At 30.9% G+C, this 19,954-nt stretch overlaps 1 protein-coding gene across 2 annotated transcripts in view; it reads left to right on the top strand.

Annotated features, from left to right (window-relative positions):
* The first annotated feature begins 867 nt into the window (after positions 1 to 867).
* LOC126739889 (band 3 anion transport protein) overlaps positions 868 to 19,954 on the top strand; it is a 124,949-nt gene continuing 105,862 nt past the window's right edge. The window contains exons 1-4 of one of the 2 annotated variants that reach the window (XM_050445710.1): positions 868 to 1,065; positions 6,409 to 6,562; positions 15,671 to 15,854; positions 15,968 to 16,195. In XM_050445710.1, coding sequence (XP_050301667.1) covers positions 967 to 1,065; positions 6,409 to 6,562; positions 15,671 to 15,854; positions 15,968 to 16,195 — 665 coding nt within the window. In that variant the 5' untranslated portion in view covers positions 868 to 966. The remainder of the gene's footprint in view (positions 1,066 to 6,408; positions 6,563 to 15,670; positions 15,855 to 15,967; positions 16,196 to 19,954) is intronic. The other variant, XM_050445711.1, reaches the window with a different exon arrangement.

Here is a 19,954-nt window from a genome sequence, read left to right as displayed (position 1 = left end):
ATTTTGTGATTTTTTTTAATCTTATAAAAGCTCTAAATTTTAATTCGTTTCAGAACAATTACCGTTTAGAGAATTTGTGAGTTTAAGCAGTTCGTCTGAAGGTACAAGTGTCATTTAAAAAGCTTCAAAAGCTCGTCTTATTTTTTTGTTATTTCATTAAAAAATTCTGCTATATATATGATGCTAATCTATGAACAACATAAAAATCTAATAAATAATATTTAGTTGTACCGTTAATAGTTATTTACTTACTTAGTGCGCAATTGTCACTTTTACGTTGGTAGTAAATAAGTCATTAATTGCGTAGGATACTATATAATAGCTTTATCTGGTGCAGAAAAGTATGTATTGTGTTTGAACTAGAAAAATTAAATTTCCCAAAGAAAAAAAGCTGCTGTCACTACTTTAGATTTTGCCCGTAAAACCTTTCTCGAATGTTAAAAACAGTCTTTTTTACCTAAAAGTCTAAAAGTCTTTTATATCCATTCAGACTGTCACATCCACCCTCCGTATAGCCAACCATTTAAGAAATGAATCCCTTTGAATTTGAATTCATGAATAAAATTATAGAGCTCCAATTCGAAAAATATCGCCAGTAAAATAGTCTTGTATGTGAAAATGGAATTGTATAATACGGTTTGCTTAATTTTTTTTTGTGGCCTATACGCAGGTTAACAGAAAAGTAATGCACATCAATCGAAAAAAAACTTTAATGATTAATTTTAAATAAAATTAGAATTTGAGTAAAAATAGGCGTTACAATGTAAAACATCCTGTATAATAGCGGTTCTCTTTTTTAATATACGTTGGCCAAATAAAAAGGATCTCAACCCGCACCAAACAAAACAAAATGGGACTACGTTTGAAATAAGTTGCACGTGCTTAAAGTGTCGACTAAAAAAATAAAATTTTTCCCAAATGAGGCGAAAAAAAATAATAAAAGTGTGAAATTATTAACGATGAGATATGCCAAATCGAATACCCAGCTGCTCGGAAGGGCAACAGCTCACCGTCCTACGGAAAACTAGAGAAAAATTGCTCAAGTGGTTGCACATTTATAATCAGGTAAGTCTGGGACGATTCTATTTTTTTTTAAATGCCCCTTTCTTCCCGTCAATCTTTTCAGTTTTTAAAATAAAATTTTATATCTATTAATATCCTGAAAAAAATATATATCCTATACGACGTGTTCTGTTATTTGAATAACAACAAAATAATCAAGTTGAATTATCCAAAAAAAAAACATACAGAAAAATATTTAGGATGCTTGAAAACATCTACCCTGTACCATCCTGCTTTTTAAAGAGACCCTGTATATTTTAAATTTAAAATACTCTACTCTATTAAATTTAGAAATAATTATTCAATAGTCCAGGGGCATGTTACTGACAAGCAGGATCTTCAGAGTAAGAATATATTCGTATATATATAGATATATTCTTACGGATATCAGATGAATCCAATATAAGCACTCCTGAACACTAAACTCTAAACTTTTATTCACTACTTCACTTGCAATCACTTACTATTTCCAACCATATATTGATTATTAAGCGTACTTAAATCACAACTATAAATTTAAACTTAACCTCGAATCAGGTCCCTTGTAAGATTCTTCTACTAATTTCTAAAATTTTAACAGAATGTCCTTTAAGTACAAATATAAACCAATTAAAATAATCCAGCCACGGCCGTAGTAAGGCAACTCTGTAACATTACCCCTCTCTTAATTCTGATCGTCCCGATCAGCCTGATCTACATAATATAACTTAAGCCTATCTAAATGACCTACCTTCATTTTTGCCTTAAATCTGCGCTGGATTCTATAGACGACTTACTTCCCAGGCTGGCATCAGATTTGGTGATTTCCCTTTCTTTCCTTGAGGGTTCCAAAGCTATTCCTTGTCACTTTGCTGAAATCCTGAACAGTTTGCTTTAAGGTCGTATCGGGTCTTCATCCGGATGCTTGCAATCCTTAGAGGTTCTCAACACCAAGTTACATGGTAAACGAAATTCTCTTCCGAACCAAACCTGGGCCAATATCAACCCAGTTGTATCATGAACTGCAGACCTGTAGGCCAGCAAAAACATTGACAAGTAAAGATCCCAATTCCATCACTTTGGAATGATGTTCTTCGATTGTCTTGTTGAATTTCTCCAGTATGCCATTGGATTGTGGATGTGGAAGTGTGTTGTCCGTGTTTTGTGAGTCTCAAGTAATTTCTGAGATAGTTTGGATTCGAAATTCCGTCCTTGATCAGAATGCAGCTCTAGAGAGACCACAAATCTGCTGAAGATATCGTTCACTAAAACTTAAGCTACTGTCCCCGCTTCTTGGTTAGGAAGAGCAAGGACTTCCGGCCATTTACTAAAATAATCCATGGCGACCAGGACGTACTTATTTTCTTTGTTAATCTTGGGAAATGGACCGGCTATATTGACTTTCGAATGGCGTGCCTAGTTTATACTTCTTAACTCTTCCACTGGATCTTGTACTAGGGCCTGACTAGATGCGCATGTCGGACATTTTCGACACCATGATTTTATATCTGCACAGTAGTTAATTCAGAAGAGCCTGTCCCGGATTTTATCCAGAAAATTATTTACTCTCAACTTGCTCCCAGGACCTGGTTAACTTTCTTTCCTTGAGATCACCAAGTGTTTCTTAATATTTTTTTTCCACGCTGTCATCAACAACCAATCCTCAACGATTAGTGAGTCCCACTGCACCCAGAGTGTCTTAAATGTTAACCCTCTAACTGAAACGTCACTCCATCTCGGTGTTAGTCTGCCGTTTTCCCTCTCCTAAAGAATTGCTGATATATTTTGGTCCTCGCGTTGATCTTTTATTGACTCAGTGGTAGTCCATCCTTCACTAACCTCAAATTTAAGTATTCTGATATTTGCCAACCTTCCCGTTCCTCTACTTTGCCCCAATATTTGCATTGTGGCTCCTGGATAAAGTATCTGCGTTATTCTGTAGTTTTCCCGAGCCCTGTTTGATTTTAAAGTTGTATTGTGCAAGTTCTCTAACCATTTTGCGACTTGTTCTTCTGGTTGTTTTATCTGCTATAAACATTTTAGGACTGCATCTCCTAATCAGAAACTCTTGTCCATATAATTCAGAAAATGATCTACTATTCTATCAACACTCTGCTAACATACTGGATGAGTGGCTCCTCACCATTTGTGATAGCACAGCTCCAATATCAATATTGCTCGCATCTGTTTTCGCATCTGAGGCAGGGCCGTCGTAAGGTAACCTTCTAACAATATGGTTGATACTATGAACCTGTCAAGGTATTATGTAAGGTATTACGTGTAAGAGATGTGATAAATTACGCGGTTGGTTTAACAATAAAAAAATAATATAGATCGGTAACTTAAGGTTAAAAGAAGGAAGAAAAGAGCTTTTAAATAAAAATGAATATAATTGCTCAGCAGATCTTAAGAAATTCAGCTCAAGTTTTATAATATTTACTGAAAACGTGCCTAAGTTGATACTATTTTTTACATATAGACATCAAATAAACCGGTTATAAAATTTTTTTAAAAACTAAAAAAACTGGATTAAAGGAAGAGACAAAAGTCTGTAGATGTCAGCACTTTCAATGGCTGTAAGGCTTTAAATTTCAAATTATTATTATCATTGAATCTTTTAGTAGAAAATCATTAAAAAAGATGTGTGATTGAGAATTAGCGACAAATTCATCGAGCATTATCCAACCTATCCATCAATGGATTACCAGCTCCTTTCTTTTAGATAAGAAATAATCTCTAATGGTTAGTTTACTTTTAGACTCAAATGCTCTATCACCCATCAAATCACCCTTCTGCTTTTTACGTTATATTAAGCGCAAATCGTGAATTGCACGATATGGTTATATTTCATGATATTATCAAGGCTACCCGTTCTTCAACGACTGCCTTGTCAAGTAAGTCTTTGTAAATGGATTCGTTTCTACCTACTACCCTATCAAGACAGACTTTTCCATGCTTCTCTTTATCAAACCCCTCTTGTCTACCATCTTCATGTGTGACCCACAACAAATACAAACCAATACTTTGTTAAGATTGACTGCGGTAATCACCATTTCAACAAAGAGTCCTATATAAAATTCCGATTATAAAGACTGCTATCACTAATTTATCCTGTCCCGGTGCACCGTTGAAAATTAGAGGTCAACCTTAGGCAGATCCAGATGGTGTTCTTTTGGAAAAAGGAATATAGCTCCATTGCCCGGGTTCGTCTTTGTCTAGAAGTTCACCTGGGACCAAAGGAAGCCAGAACCCAAGCTGATAAAATTAACTCCTACAAATCGGACTTAGAAACAAAAGACCGGAAAAAATTAATCGAACATTTTGCTTAAAAGGGAGTGACTTGACTTGCATATTTAGTAAAAATTTTAAAAGCTCTTTACTTTAACGAGTATATATTAATGACAATATGTACTTACTTAATGACATACTGCATTTATGTAATAAAAAATATCTGTATCATCTATCTATACTTCCTTTAATTGTGTTTATTCTATCAGAAATAACTGAATGCGCTCTGACAGGTATTAATGTCTGCTGTTCATGCTTCTCTCGTTTCCACAGTTCCGTGACTTGATTTTCCCTTTCTTGATATCTCCAAGAAATGTTCGGATTTCTTGCCTGCCTCTAAGTAATTATCTCTTTTACCAAACAACAAATTCAAGTTAACCCAGCATTAATAATTTTCTTGACATTTTATGCGCTATGGTTGACATTACAACGATTATTATGCGTAATTGCTCTTTAATTTATGTTATATCAGTTAATAATTTTAGAGCAACAAACGTAAAATTATTGTCAATAATAATAAATTATAAGGCGCGATAATAAAAAGTCGATAATTGTCGCAAGATCGTGACCGTGGTTCGCCTTGACAAGGTTTTAAATGATTTACACGATAATTTCACGATTTTATCTCTGAAATTTAGATCACAGCCCGATTGAGATCAGAAAATGTCACCACCTTGAATGAATTAGTATAGTTTGTTTTCAAGATTTGTTTTTTGACAAACGTAAGCAATCAGTTATCATATAAACAATGTATAATCCCTTTCTAAGTACAATTGGATAATTTTGAAGGCCAATGAAGAGAGATGAATCAGTCTTTAAGAAAAATAACTGATAATGCCACTATAGAATTATTTTAGTATCGGCCATAAAATGGCTTAAGCATTATTTGTAAAGCTCCTTTAGCCATTAATCTGCTATCGTCTAAATCGCTAGATCACTGTGTTAACCTGACATTCCTAGCAGAGTTGGATAGTTTAAACGTGACAGTTTTTGAGAAAAATAAGCCTACTAATACATTACTAGGTCATAAATATAGTTCAATCTTTCTTGATAAAAATACTACTGAACAACCACTTGACTTCACTAGGGACAATTAAACTAGCTTTCCTTATATTTATTGGGGCTTAAGGTTTAGCTTTTTGAGAAAATTTTTAATTATATTTATTCACTAACTTACTTGTAAAATTAGAAACTAGTATTCTTAGGAGATTTCTTGACATTTGACATTGTTGACATTAACACTACTGTGGGGTTATTCTATGATGAAGTTTATCACTTTCTTGACAGTCTTGAAAGAAGAAGATCTTTTCTGGCCTGGTTCTCCACAGAAATTATAAAATCAATAAAACAAAAATATAATTCGTGGAAAAAATTTAAATGTTATAATCACTTAATTGATTTAAGTCTATCTAAGGAATTGCAGTCCCAAAAAAAAATATATATTGATCTATACCATAAGCACTACTATATTAATTTGGAAAATAATTTAGTATCTCAACCTTATAACATGACCTTTACATTTTCAGAGATACTGTAGCTAATTTTTACATGAAATTGATCATTCTGTATAAAAATATAAGCGGTTACTGATATGCAATCACCTAAATTGCAGTAAGCATATGAGTAACTACTTTACTTTCCTTCGTACGGTCAAATAAGTTTGACCTGTGTGCTTTAGTCTAAGAGCACATTCAAGAAATTTGAACATACGTTTTAAAGGAGTTTTTGCCTATAAAATGTATTAACCATTTTCATGAAAATGCATCCAGTATCTGAATTATCATCTGCTGAACGTCATTACGTTCGGTTCTAATCTCAACCTCTTTTTCAGAAAATACTTTTCATATTTAAGGCTGTCTGGTAATAAAAAGTCGATAATTGATCCACAGGAATACATTGAGTATGATTTTTGTTTAAATCTATTTCCATTTTCGGCCGAAGAACTTTTAGATTACGCTCAGAATCAACTTCTGGTCGACTTTCCAAAGGAATTGTCAACCCTTTGTTTCTGTGAAGTTTTGATTAAATAGTACAAACCAAAAAACAATTTTTTTAACATTTTTATTATTTTCCTTCTAGAATAGTAATGGCCGTGCTGGTGGCGATACCGATGTGCAACTGGACGAAGAATGCGCCAAAGTATTCGCCATGGACACCGGCGTGTCCACTGTATTCGATTTCCACGATCCAGACGGATACCACAAACCCAAATTCGACGAAAAGGATTACAAAGGCAAGTAAAGCAAATTATCCGGCATTAAATATTAAAAACCATATAAATTCATCAGTTACGTGAATTCTAAGAGCCACCTTTCCAGAATTTGAATCGCGTCATATTTCATAATGTTTATTCAATTGATTCGCAATGCGGTTACATAAAGAACGAGTTTTAAATTAGTAAGCAATCGAACGAACATTGACGTTAATTGGATTTCCAGGTAAGCCCCGTAAGTCGGCATGGCACAGGATGGCATTTTGACGTCATTCATGAAAAAAGATTCTCTTTGCTGCCCGTTGTAAACAACAGTGAACTTGAACTTTTGAAATGCATTTCATGGATGTAATGTCAAAAGGAAGAGCAGTGATTAACTTACCGGTTTAATGAGGAATTTTAAAATTGATTTTGTTCTTGCAAGTTGGATTAAGAGTATACAATAGATCAGAAAATAAATTATGTTCAGAATATTAGATGAGTGCAGTGCATGCGACATTCTTTGTAATATTTCAAAATACAAAAGCTCAACTAAATGACTAAATCATTGCAATATCTACATCACTTACAAACTTTGATCATTAGAGCTGCTATATTTATATAAAACTTGAGAAACAAGAAGATGAATAAGAACCTACTTAAGCATTGAAAGACTAGAATTAGTAAACAACAACTTTGTTTGAGTTGTACATGTATCAACATGTGCAGAGGGGCAAGAGGGGTGTTTTGTTTACAAACATACTCATCGATTCTCTGTTGTCCAGTTTACACACATTTCCAAAAGAGGAAATTTTCAGCTATATATCAACGCATATAATAATGTTAATTTAATTTATTAGTATTAAATTTTTAATTAAAAACAAAAAGTAGAAAAAGATATCGAGAAGACTTCAAAGTAAAAAAAAAATTAACATCTGATTTCTGTTAAATTCTTCTTCTTCATTTCTCTCATTTAATTTCTTTATTAGTTCTTACCATAAGCCTTATTTCATCAATCTTTATGGTACTTAAATCCAAAGGGAAAAAAAAATTTTTTTCATCTTTACCGCGTTTCATTTGAGGGTACTATAACATAATTTTCGTTTGGTGATTTATTGTAATAGGTTGGGGCTAAAATTTCTTTTTAAATGGAAAGATATCTTATTTCTTTATCGGATGAAAAACCAAAGCCAATAATAACAATTGAATATATTTGAATCGTAAAATCACAATCCAATTAAAAAAATTTATTACGTGAAGGACAATTTGCTAATACTTATTTTATAAAATATAAAAAATATATTAACTGTTAATTTATTCTAATTTACTTAGTACTTACAGTAATATTTACAGAATACCAGGGCAATCTAATACGTATTACAACGCACTTTTTCGTGCAATAAGAGATGTTTAAACCAATAAAAAAAGTAATGCTGCAAAATGAATACTTATGCAGTTTTATTTATTTTTTTTTAAATCATAATTTAGTCATGGTGATTTTGTTTTATACACCTTACAAATAAATTAAATAGCCCTGGTATTTAACCATTGTCCTTTAATTAGAGGTTGCCTTAAATAAAATTATCATTAACCTATATAAATAAGTTTCTTTCAGAAATTTCCGTGTGACAATGAAATATAGACATCGATTTAAATTTCTGTTCGAGTCTCTCGGTCAATGTTGACGGTTAAATCAATTTTTAATCGATTCTAAAGATGGTATTTATTTTAACCGTTTGATCACAGAAGGTGGTTTTTTTGGTATAGTGCGTTGAAATTGTGAAATGTTTTGTTGATAATACTTGTGTAGGTTGGACACCATGGTTTTAACGTCAGTAGTGCATAGTTTTGGAATAAAAAATGGTAGGAAGTTGTTTTTTTAATTAACAAAAAATTTAACAGTTAATTACTTACTGCCCCTTAATGTGAATGATTTTTATTCACTAACAGGCTGTGAAATTTTAATGTAGTTATTTAATATATAGTTGTAGTTACTTAATATATATGGCTTAGATTTAGATTAGACATATAAAAATTAAAGGTGTTTTTTTATATAAATATTTGTTCCTGTCACAAACATTTCCAAACAATTCAGGCTTGTACAGAAGTTTATTATATTTGATTTTATTTTTTTATTGATTGATTTATTTCGGATAAGCCTTATGGAAAATTGGTGTAACGGAAAGAAAAGGGAGTCACATCGAGTTGCCATTAGAACTGACCTAAAAAAAAATTCATTTGATATATCTTTTTCTTTCATACTAAGATGGATTGTTATGTCTAAAAATGGGGAAAACATATTGATTTATTAACATTTTTTCGACTCTTCTTTTTATATTATTTTTGATTTTATACTTTTCTTACGTAATTTTGCTCACTCTCCTTACACCCAAGTAAACGTAATACCACGATTATTTTCTTTGAGATTGATTTTTTAACTAGGCAAAATGAAATTTAGATTTTTATTCCTAAATGAAAGAGCTACTATTATAATCCACCCTTATAGCCCGTTTACACGCTCATGCAATTTGCGCCAATTGACTTGTACAAACAAATTTGCGCAAGTAAATCGTTGCATGTAAACGAAAGCATGGAGTTTGCGCAAGCCAAAAAATGTGGCTTGAGTAAAATCTGTTCTGGCAGAAAATTTGCATGAAGTTGGTGTATTTGCATGAGCGTGTGAACGATAATCGCGCCTACTTGGTACGTTTTGTGTGCTTGCAATAAAAAAATACAAAGGTTTAGGTGTTTTTATGTGGTATTTTTGTTTTTATTATTAATTGTTGCGGGCTTGTCTCGATTGTTGACACCCGAAATGTCGAAAGAAAAGGAGTGTCTCCGTGAGTGTATCGAGCTATATAAATCGTTTCCGTGTCTATGGAAAGTAAAGAGTAAGGAATACAGTGATGGAAATGCAAAAAATGAAGCCTACGAAATTTTAATAGAAAAACTGCAGACCTTCAACCCAGAGGCTAACAGAGAGAGTGTTGTGAAAAAAATTAATTCGCTACGTACCACATACAGGAAGGAACTAAAAAAGTGCCGGACTCCGAGCGATCAGGTGCAGGAAAAGAGGACATTTACGTACCCCACTTATGGTACTATGATATGATGAATTTTATAAGGGATCAGGAAACTCCCAGAAATACAAAATCGAATATTGAAGATATGCAGGTAAGTACATTGAAAAAATGTTTAGCAGTATTAACTAAATATTTAAAAACGGTTAGCCAGTATTCCAAATGTATTCTCTATGATTCTTCTGGCCCTGGATAAACGATAATTAAAAATTCTTTTGTCATAATCAAGTTCCTTTTGACCGTAGGGCTTTAAAAAATCTGGCCTTAAAGCAAATGCCTCATCTCCGATAAATACGTAATTCAATGGTGTTTCACCCTCATCTAATGGTTCTGCTCCCGGTAAATTTAATTTATTTTCTAGTAATTTTTTCATAAATATAGTATTATCGATTACTCCTCCATCAGAAACTCGGCCGATATCACTCATCACTCATTACAAATTCGTAATTACCATTAGCAATCGCCATTGAGGAAAATTACATCTAACTTCAAAATCATTTGATATTTTCTTCCGTTTAGGGGCATTGGTGGGGAACTGAAATCAAATATATAAATACTAATTAACATGAAACCTAATATAAAAAGTTAATATAGGTAGAAGTACATTTTTTATGACTGCATAAATATTAATAAAAATTGAGAGGCACATAAAATATTAAAGCATTATTGTTAAACAACGTTTTTTTTTTGCAGGTTTCTGACAACGAATCAATAACTCTTGAGTCTGCACAATCTCCCGATGTATTTTAGCACCCACGCTATGTTCATCTACAAGTACATCACAAATATCTTCCAAGCAATCTCAAGCATCCCGAAGAGGCAATGACAAATGCGATGAAGTGATTGGAAAACGTTTAAAGGAACAGCCGACAGTTAATACTGATAAATTTAGTGATATTGGAAAAGCATGGGCATCAAAATGAAGAGGCCTCCCTCCACAACAAGCTATCCATGCTGAAAAATTAATCAACGATGTGTTCTATGAGGCTGAATTAGGAAATTTAAATCGAATTTGCTTTTTGCATATTCAGCAAGCAGCAAGAAACCAAGCAGGTGCCACACAATGCTTAACAGTCATATAACATTCCATCTACTTTTTTTACAACAGTTACCCCAACATCAACGCTCAACCCCTATTCAACTCTCAGCCCTCATCTAATACTGAAACTGCTGCGCAGTTGTTTCACAACTTTGAATAATTATTAGTTAATAACATGTTAATATGTTAATATAGAAACTTAATTACACTTACCTTTAAATATTGTTTTTCAATACAGTATAAATTGCGTCACATGTTTCGGGAATTATAGCACTAAGTGCTGCTTTGGAAATACATGTTAAAAATTTCAAATCCTCGTAACTTCTCTCTGTTGCCTCGTAAAATCTCAATGTAGCTGAAAGTCTTTCATGGGGGGTAATTGCACGTCTCATAACCGAATCTGTTCTGAAAATTGTTGGTGTAACTAAATCAAGCAAATGTTGATTTGTGGTTTCGTCCATACGCAAATAATTATGAAAATCATTAGGTTCATTGCGTAATTCAGCAACTAAATTGGTGTGCGAAAGCAGATCCCTTTTTAGCAACCAAGGCTTGGACCATCTTCTTTTTTCCTTTAATTTAAGTTTCTTTTTAATAACACAAACTGCAACCGTACCAAGAATTAACACCTCATCAATATTTTCCATTTCCAGATATTATTAACTTCAATAAATAAACAATTCGAAGCGTAGTTTTTTTTTGCCGCTGATAGAAGGCAAAATTGTCTATGGTGGAGGTCTGTCTTGCACAAATTTGTTTGAACAAGTCAATTGGCGCAAATGGCATGAGCGTCTAAATCGCCTCCCAATTCAGTTAAATTTGTACAAATTTGCATGCACAAATTGACTTGTGCAAAATTGCATGAGCATGTAAACGGACCATTAATGTTAATAAATCTTTTTTAATCTTGCATCTAAGCTTTTAACGGCTTGTGCGATTATAACCTTGACTCCTGAAATATGTAATACGCGATATGGATATTTTTAGTAGAATAATTTCTTATACCTTAGACTTAGATGGAGTGATTTAAACAAAGTAAAAAATAGAAGAGATTGAAATGTCTAACTTTTATTTTAAAACACATTTAACAAAACTTTTCGGTTCCACTTGAACCTTATGATGGTTATATATGAATGAAATGAAATTAAGGAAAAAAAGAGCCAACTCTAATATTTGAAGTAAAATGTATGCAAAAAATACAAGCTGTGTCGAGCTGGATAGTAAATTATACCTTTGAGGAGGATAACAACACCAATCCACTTGAAAGTTTAAAAAATTCTTTTTAAGCTTTTAAGATATAAAGGGTGTTTTGTGAACGCAAGATTTAAATTTCGCGCCATGTTTCACAGTCTAGTGTCACATGATTATGACGTGACCGATCGGAGTTGGCAAACGTGGAGCATTACACGGTCCTTGTCATTCCATTGTCAAGTTACTATCTTACAACTGTATTAAGCACTGGGATTCTAAAATTGCGATTCGACACGATTACTCGATATGACTGATTCTAAATAAAATTTTCAATCGTGAGTGTCTTGCGGATTGCCTAGTTTTTAACGATTAGTCGACGACACGCTTGGGTATATCGTATGCACCAGACGATATAGCTTCTTCCTTATTTAATACGTGCATAATATGTCAGCATCCTTTTTTAAGCGTATTTTTTTCATTGATTGTTTACCAGTAGTCATACCAGGATTTTCATTTGTATATCAAGAAGTTTTCTTAAACACAACTAATAGATTAAATTCGTCTCTATTTTCCACAGCCTTCTGTTAATAATAGATGCAGAGGAAGTACAGTTATCATTAAATGGGCAGTTTTAGTACGTCAAGATTTTATGACACAGATTGTTACAAAAGAAGCATTGGATTGTCGTTGGATCCATTATATTACTGAAATTATTGACAATCACCTTGCTGACCGATTAATTAATTTTCCAAATATAAGAGATAAGAGACAAATTAATAAATTAACATTTATGGACAAATCCAATTTCCCTGGTGCTATCAATAGGACCTATTGATTGCACCCACGTTGCCATATTAAAATCAGTAGTGGATGAACACAAGTTTTTGTGATTTTCCATGAATTCAATTATTATTTTCTAATGGGTTGTGGTGGTTTTAAATGATTAAAAGTTTAGATTAAAGTTTTAGACGAAAAAACACGGAGGCGAAAAGAATTAATAAAATAAATACAAATTCTTAGTGTTTATCAATAAAAAAACAATTAACGTTTCCATCTGTCAAATATTAGGAAAAATAACAAATATATACCAAGAAACCTAAATCAAATCGAATAAAACAAGTTTAGCTGACGATTGAAATTTGGAATCACCCTTCTCGTCACGACTGAGTCGCGATCGAATTCGAAGTCGTTGTCGTATCGAGATGGAGTTGTGATTTTAGAATCCCAGCCAAGGTTCCATCTGTCAACTTTTGATCCGACATTATGAATGTCAAACATGGCGCGCAATTCAAAAGGTGCTTTTTTCGGTATAGTACAAGAAAATCGTGAAATATTCTGTTGGTAATATTGTGTAGAATAGACACCATGGTTTTAACGTCTTTTGGAATTTAAAATGGAACAATTTAAATTCCTTTTTCCATTTTTCATGATTCTAATTCTTTAATTTTTCATCAATTTAAAATTTTTAAATTAAAATTTAAATGGTTACTAACTGACTGTATTATATAAATGTTTTTTATTAACTTACAGGCTGTGCACTTTTATCAGTTTTATTATTAACATAATTGTTTTATTTTAAAAAGTTATTCATTTTATCTCTCTTAAAACTAAGAGAAAGTTACAGTCTGTGATGTTGATTGTGGGACCATCTGTATATTTGGTTTTATTTTCTTATTGATTTGTTTATAATTTTTTAAATTTTTTAAAAATTTGCTGTGATAGAAAGAAAAAAAAGTCAAGTCGAGTTATCAAATTTCTAAAACAAGTTAAGGAAGTATTTGTTTTGATGACTCAATTAATATATGATATATATTTTTCTGTTACTGTGTTAAAAAACAGGGAAAACAGATTGGTTTATTTATCTTTTTACTATGTCTTTTCTCTTTATTATAGCCCAATGGTTTTGATTTATTATATTTTATATTGATTTATATTTTTCTTACGTAAATTTGGTAACTATTTGTGCCCCATAAATTTTTTGGGGTTAATAAATAAGTTAAGAATATAAATTCTTAAAATTTTAAAAAGAACTACTTAATAAATTAAATCGCTTTTTTTTTAAATAGAAAAACCGGAATAAAAATTTGCGTCCACATTGCGTCCTAAAATTTCCCTAAAGTGTTACGATACTTTGGAGTCGAGAAAGTGGATTCGAACTCCAATAAAGTGAAACTTCTTTTTTCTTTGTTTTATTACTTTTTCGTAAATTACTTGTAAAGAAATAGTTCTTTTATTTTTTTATAAATTAAATTATATTGTTAAATAAAAGAATTGAAAAAAAAAATTATCCGACCTTAATCAGTGTTGTACTCTCCAATCTTAAATATAATAAAATTTTAGTAAGTACAAATTAATTTTTGACACGAGTGAATGAATAAACACTTATGAATTAATAAACATTTATTTCTATGGAAGTATTTCTTTGGTCATAGGAAAAAGGGAACAATTAATAAATTTGTTAGTTTTTAACATAAAGAAATGAAATTATATAGAGAATATATATATAATATAATATATAGAATTTATAAGAGCATCTTTTGACATATTCTGGTATTTTTTGTTACTTTTGGTTTTACAGGGAGTGACACAAAACCTATTTCAAAATTTTTTAAATTTTAAACTACAAATGCACTAGTTCCTAAGTTGACTATGTCAGTCACTAGTAAATTTAAGGTATAAGCTTCACACTCATAATATGAAATTGGTTTATCTGGATATCTGTTGTGTAGGATTTTTTTATGTTTGTTACATTGCCTGAGCAAAAACCAATTGTTTTATTAATACCAACTTCTTTGAATACAATTTCAACGTAGTCCACCATATACTCTCCAGTATGCCGTAGACAAAAAATTTTAGAAAATAGCTTGGGGTGTTGTTATGACGAAATGAATGATGTCTTCGTTTCTTATGTTTGATCATATGTCAATTTGTATTCTAAGAACTTTGGCAATTGTTAAGAGGTATGTTACTGTACCATTAACTTCCTTGTACACCATGTTTAGAAGCATATTTGATAACACAAAACTGGACGGAAGAATTAACGACAGTTTAATTTTTTTTTTAAAGTTGTAAGCAGTATCTGTTTTCCGTTATTTTTATGGTAGTCCCATTACAAATATTGCTTTTGCTAACATTAACTAAATTTCATTTTGGTTGTTGGGGGTAATATTATCAATAAATAACCATTGAAATTTAATAACCTATTCTGACTATTCTGAATACTCAGTTTTCAAATTTTACCTAAACTAGAACTATAGGATCTCGAAATATTTACGTCTTACTACGTTCACGGATTCTGTTGATAAATAAATGAGTACGACTGAGTTGAAAATATCTGATTGAAAATGGCTAAAATAGCAACATTTTTTTGCATATTTCATCGTTCTACTACTCTTCATTGCCTATTTAATTTTTTCTACTACGTCCAACATTTAAAAAAAAAAAAAAGAAAGCCTGCCCTTTTTATGCCCTTGTTTATCCAATTACATCTGAAGATCATCACTATAATGTCAAAAAAGTATCACACCTTGGATTAAGATGACGATATAGGTCTGAACATTAAAAATATGGAATATCTCATTTTAAACTGTTCAGTTTAAATTAATAAATTAAGTATTGTAGCAAAACAAAAATGTATGATTTTAAATAAATACTTTTAATAAAAAAAGAATAAAAAAAAGATGGAATCATGGAAAGCTTATTTAAGAGTTTTAGTTATCTTTGCGAGAAAAAAACCTTTTATTATTTCAAAGATGTAAAAAAAATGTTTTATAGGCTAATTTTTAAAAGATACTTAAAGGTTAAATAATTTATTTTAAACTTGAAATGTTTTTTTTTCAGAACACAGACAAGAGCAATATCCTCATATACGTGTCCCCATCAAAAAACCGCTAAAGTCTATGAGACGTCGAAACAATAATTCTTTAGACAACTCCGCTCAGAACACCCCCACGGACACTCCAAAAGATTCCTCCTCTGCCACCCCAACTACTGAACACCAACTCAGTTTCAGTAACCACAGCAGGTAAAGAACCAAATCGAGCTTACGCATTAAAAAAATTATAAACGAATTGATTGACAAATTCAAACGGCACGGAAAACAGGTTATTTGTGTTTAAAAAAATTATCATTTTACAGTATTCGTTCGAAAATCGAAGATTCTGAAACCGGTCCACTAAACTCCCCCGTGACTCTGGAAGCCGAAGATCCAGGAAACGAAAGCTCAGATTCCGAGTGCGTCGTTTCTGATCCTTGCAATTATTTACTGAATGATGGTTCTGAGACTAATACACCTGACAAGAAAGTTTCGTTTTTAAATAGCGAGAACCGAGATACTTTTGATCCAGATGGATTAAAGAAGAAACGGTAAGTGCTTATATTATGATTTTTATATAAATAACATTCAAGCTCAGAGTCTACAGGATCATTAGTTTTTCATTTGTGTAACTCCATATTGGGCATTCCGTGAAAGATAGAACTGTATAAGTTACACTCAATATTGACAAAATATAGATGATCCAGTAACGTTATAGTCAGTATCATGCGGGAAAAATGAATGGAAACTTTCTCCGACTTATTATGCACTTTGTTTTATAGTATTAAACACGTGTCCAGACAATAATTATATCTTAATAAAATGTCCCGATTTTCTAATTGTATTTTGGCAGTGAGCTAAAATTTGTTAAATTTTTTCGGTTAGGTGCCAATGGAAAAAAGTAATGTTTAGACGGTCAGAATTAATAATACTTTCATTTAATATATGCTAATTTTAAGTTAGGTTAGTTTTTTATAGTTTAAAGTACGCTAAGATGCCCTTTAATGACAGATATTACAGGCAAGTTTTTTTAAATAAAATTGTATTAATGTTTTTTTAATTATCATAATTTTATACTTTTTCAAGTTTTAGTTATTTCATTGAATTTAAAAATTTCAGTTTGTTTTTTGTTCCAAAAGTTAAGAAATTTTGGCCTTTTAAAAATATTTCCATGCAATAAAACATACATATTTTTGACATATGCATAGGTGTTATAGAATAAAAGTGTTTTAAAAAACCGAAATACCGAAACTGTCTGTCAGTTAAAAAAATGTAAAATGATGAAAAAACAGTGGCGTACATAATATTTTTCAAAAAATTTGTTGTATGCATCCTTTACCAGGCACCACTGTTTAATTTATACAGGTTGGGGAATCGATCATTACCTTAGAACATTGAAAGGCTAGAAGTAGCATGCCGTGGAACTATGGGCAGGTTTGTTTGCTTGCAACATCTCTGATACAATGATGCCAAATGCTTATAGAGAAATGGCAAAAATCACTTTATAATATCATAAAAATTTTCAGTTTTTTCCGAAAACTTAAAACAATACTACTGCTCCCCTTTAATAAAACATCAAGCATTTTTTAAAAATAAATTTGATAAGATACTCTATATCGAAGTCAATATACGTGAAATATGAAAATAAAGTACGAAGAAACGAGAAAACGTTAATGGCATCGCAACGCCGCTCGAACGCATTGTAGACGCCACCGATACAAGCACTCTCTACCAGTGACGTCGTCAACAAATATTTACCTGATAAATTTTTATTAATTATTATAGAGTTTAAGTACAAGTAATATTACCATTTATGAGCTATTTATGTGTTTTTTTAACGGACTTCGTTAGAGGAAGGTCCTAATAAAAGGCAGCATTTTTGTCAAAGCATTTTTATGGAAATAAAATAATTTATTAAAATAATATTATAGATTTCTTAATAAATCATGTTTTAAGACACAAATTTTTAACATTTTGCAAAATTTTATTATTGTTATATTGGACAAAACTCAGTCTTACATCACTTACTTTAAATCACATAATATATACTTCTATGGTGCTGACTTTTTCAAAGGGACAGTATTGCTTCAGCGGAAAGAGTTAAAACTACAAGGATGTTCAAATTGTGAAGGAGTTGCAGGTTTTTTATAGGTTATAAGATTTTTATTATGAGTATTATTTAGCCTGTACAATGGTTTTGAGACATTTAACAGTGACCTATATAATACCTAATACCAATTATTATATCAGATTAATTTATACTAAAAAACAAAGCTTACCTAAGAAAAAAGACTATGTACAATAGATTAGATTAGATAGTTTATTAGTAGTAATATACAAACAAGTACTTTTACAAGTCAAATAAAATATGTAATATGTTGGGCTTTTTCGAAAATCATGTTATTATTTCTTAAGTATGTTAATAATAACTTGAGACATCTAATTCAATTTCTTTGGTGCAAATTTGTTTGTTGCAATCTTCAAATTTTAATTTTTTGTTCTTTTTTTTTCCATAATTTGGTGACAAGTGATTTAGCTTTTAAAAAGGCCTCAGGATATCATTTTCATTTTACCCTAGAGTAATATACATAAAAATCTAGTATTACCAATATTAAAAAGAAAAAATTAAAAAAATGTATTATGATAATCCAATTGATCAATAAAATGTATGTTATTTTAAAGAATCTTTGAAATATCATACATTTGATTAATTGCATTTAATTACAAATATAACACAATAAAATACTATATCACTTTTAAATAAGATATATAGAATAAGATGATACATGGCATAAAAGTCTTATTTGTACTTAGAAAAAGAATTGAACAATAATTTTTAAATGTGCTATAATGATGTCTATTTTGAGTGTATTTTTACCTTTTCCTTGGCAGAGTCAGGGAATGTGTAGCAGTTAAACAAAAACGGATTGGATGTGAAATAGTAATTGTTGACCTAGACCCCACAGTAACTATTAATCTCAGATGCAGTTATTGTTGATGATGAAACATCAGATCTGTAATTATACAAAATTTGGTGTATCAAGAATATTAATTTATTTTAATTATCCATACTTGTCTATATTAGCTTCACTGTTTGTACTATATACCATTTTGGAAGCTAAAGAAGTTTTTGCACTCTTCAGGAAAACTACCCTTGCAGCTTTGAAGGGTAAATCACTTGGTAAATTAACTGAATTATGGGCTGCTGTGTTTTTAACCAGTGCATCAGAAATCCTAGTAAAAAAATAGTTTTACACACATAAGTATTAGGTATAAATAAAGCTTATATGAGTAACACTAAGACTTTTTGTGAAGATTTTATTATACTAGAAAAATATATTTAAAAAAAAATTACCTTTAAAGTAGAGCTGATTTTTTTAATAAAGTCTGGCTACTGATAATATTATCTTCCTTATATAATAAATCACTTCTAAGGATGTGATCTGAACAAATATATTCTTTTTAATTGTGTTGATTTCGATTAATGAAATCCATTGTTCCCTTTGGGCATATATTAGGCAATTTATAATAAGTATTTGATATTTAATCAAAAAGCAAAAAATTACAGTAATAAATTAATATGTGGTGCCAACTACTATATATATATATATATATATTATAAGTTGCAATATGGTAAAACAAAAAAAAATTATCGACCAAATTTTAGGGAAAGACAAAATTAACTATACATAGATATCAAATCTAAATAAATTACAAAATTCTTTAAAGGCAATAAAAAATTAGTAATTTCATCTATCTACCTAATGTCTTTATTAAAAAACATAACAATATATAGATAGGTATATGGGAATTATGCCATCTTTATGCCAAAACAACAAAAAAAACATAAAATCCTGCAATAAAACCAGGGACAAAATTCTAGTTTTATATTTTTTATAGCCTATTGATAGATGAATATGTTCAAAAATATATTTAGATTTAAAAATATAAATATTTTGGTATTTTACACACACTTTCACATTCAAGTTTTTATTAGGTTTATATCTATAAGATCCTCTATTCTACGTTTATGATGATGGTTACCCCATGATGTGATGTTATGAAAGTATCGGTACTTACTTGTGAAAAGATCGGCTTGAATCACCTTTTTATCATGATGCGGCACAAACGACACAAGTTTTTGCCATCCTAGCAATTTAAAAAAACACTAAAATGTGGCCTTTTTCCTTTTGAAACCAAAAAATTAAAGAAAATACACGAATCCCGAACGTAAACAAAAAGCCGTTTGACAGATGACACTATGCGTATGGCTCAGGCGCTTAAGTTCCGGTGTTGTCGCTTCAAATTTT

This window comes from Anthonomus grandis, chromosome 8 (assembly GCF_022605725.1).
Source record: "Anthonomus grandis grandis chromosome 8, icAntGran1.3, whole genome shotgun sequence".
Lineage (NCBI taxonomy): Eukaryota > Metazoa > Arthropoda > Insecta > Coleoptera > Curculionidae > Anthonomus > Anthonomus grandis.
The sequence above is the reverse complement of the archived record's forward strand: the minus strand, read 5'-3'. Positions and strand labels throughout refer to the sequence as shown.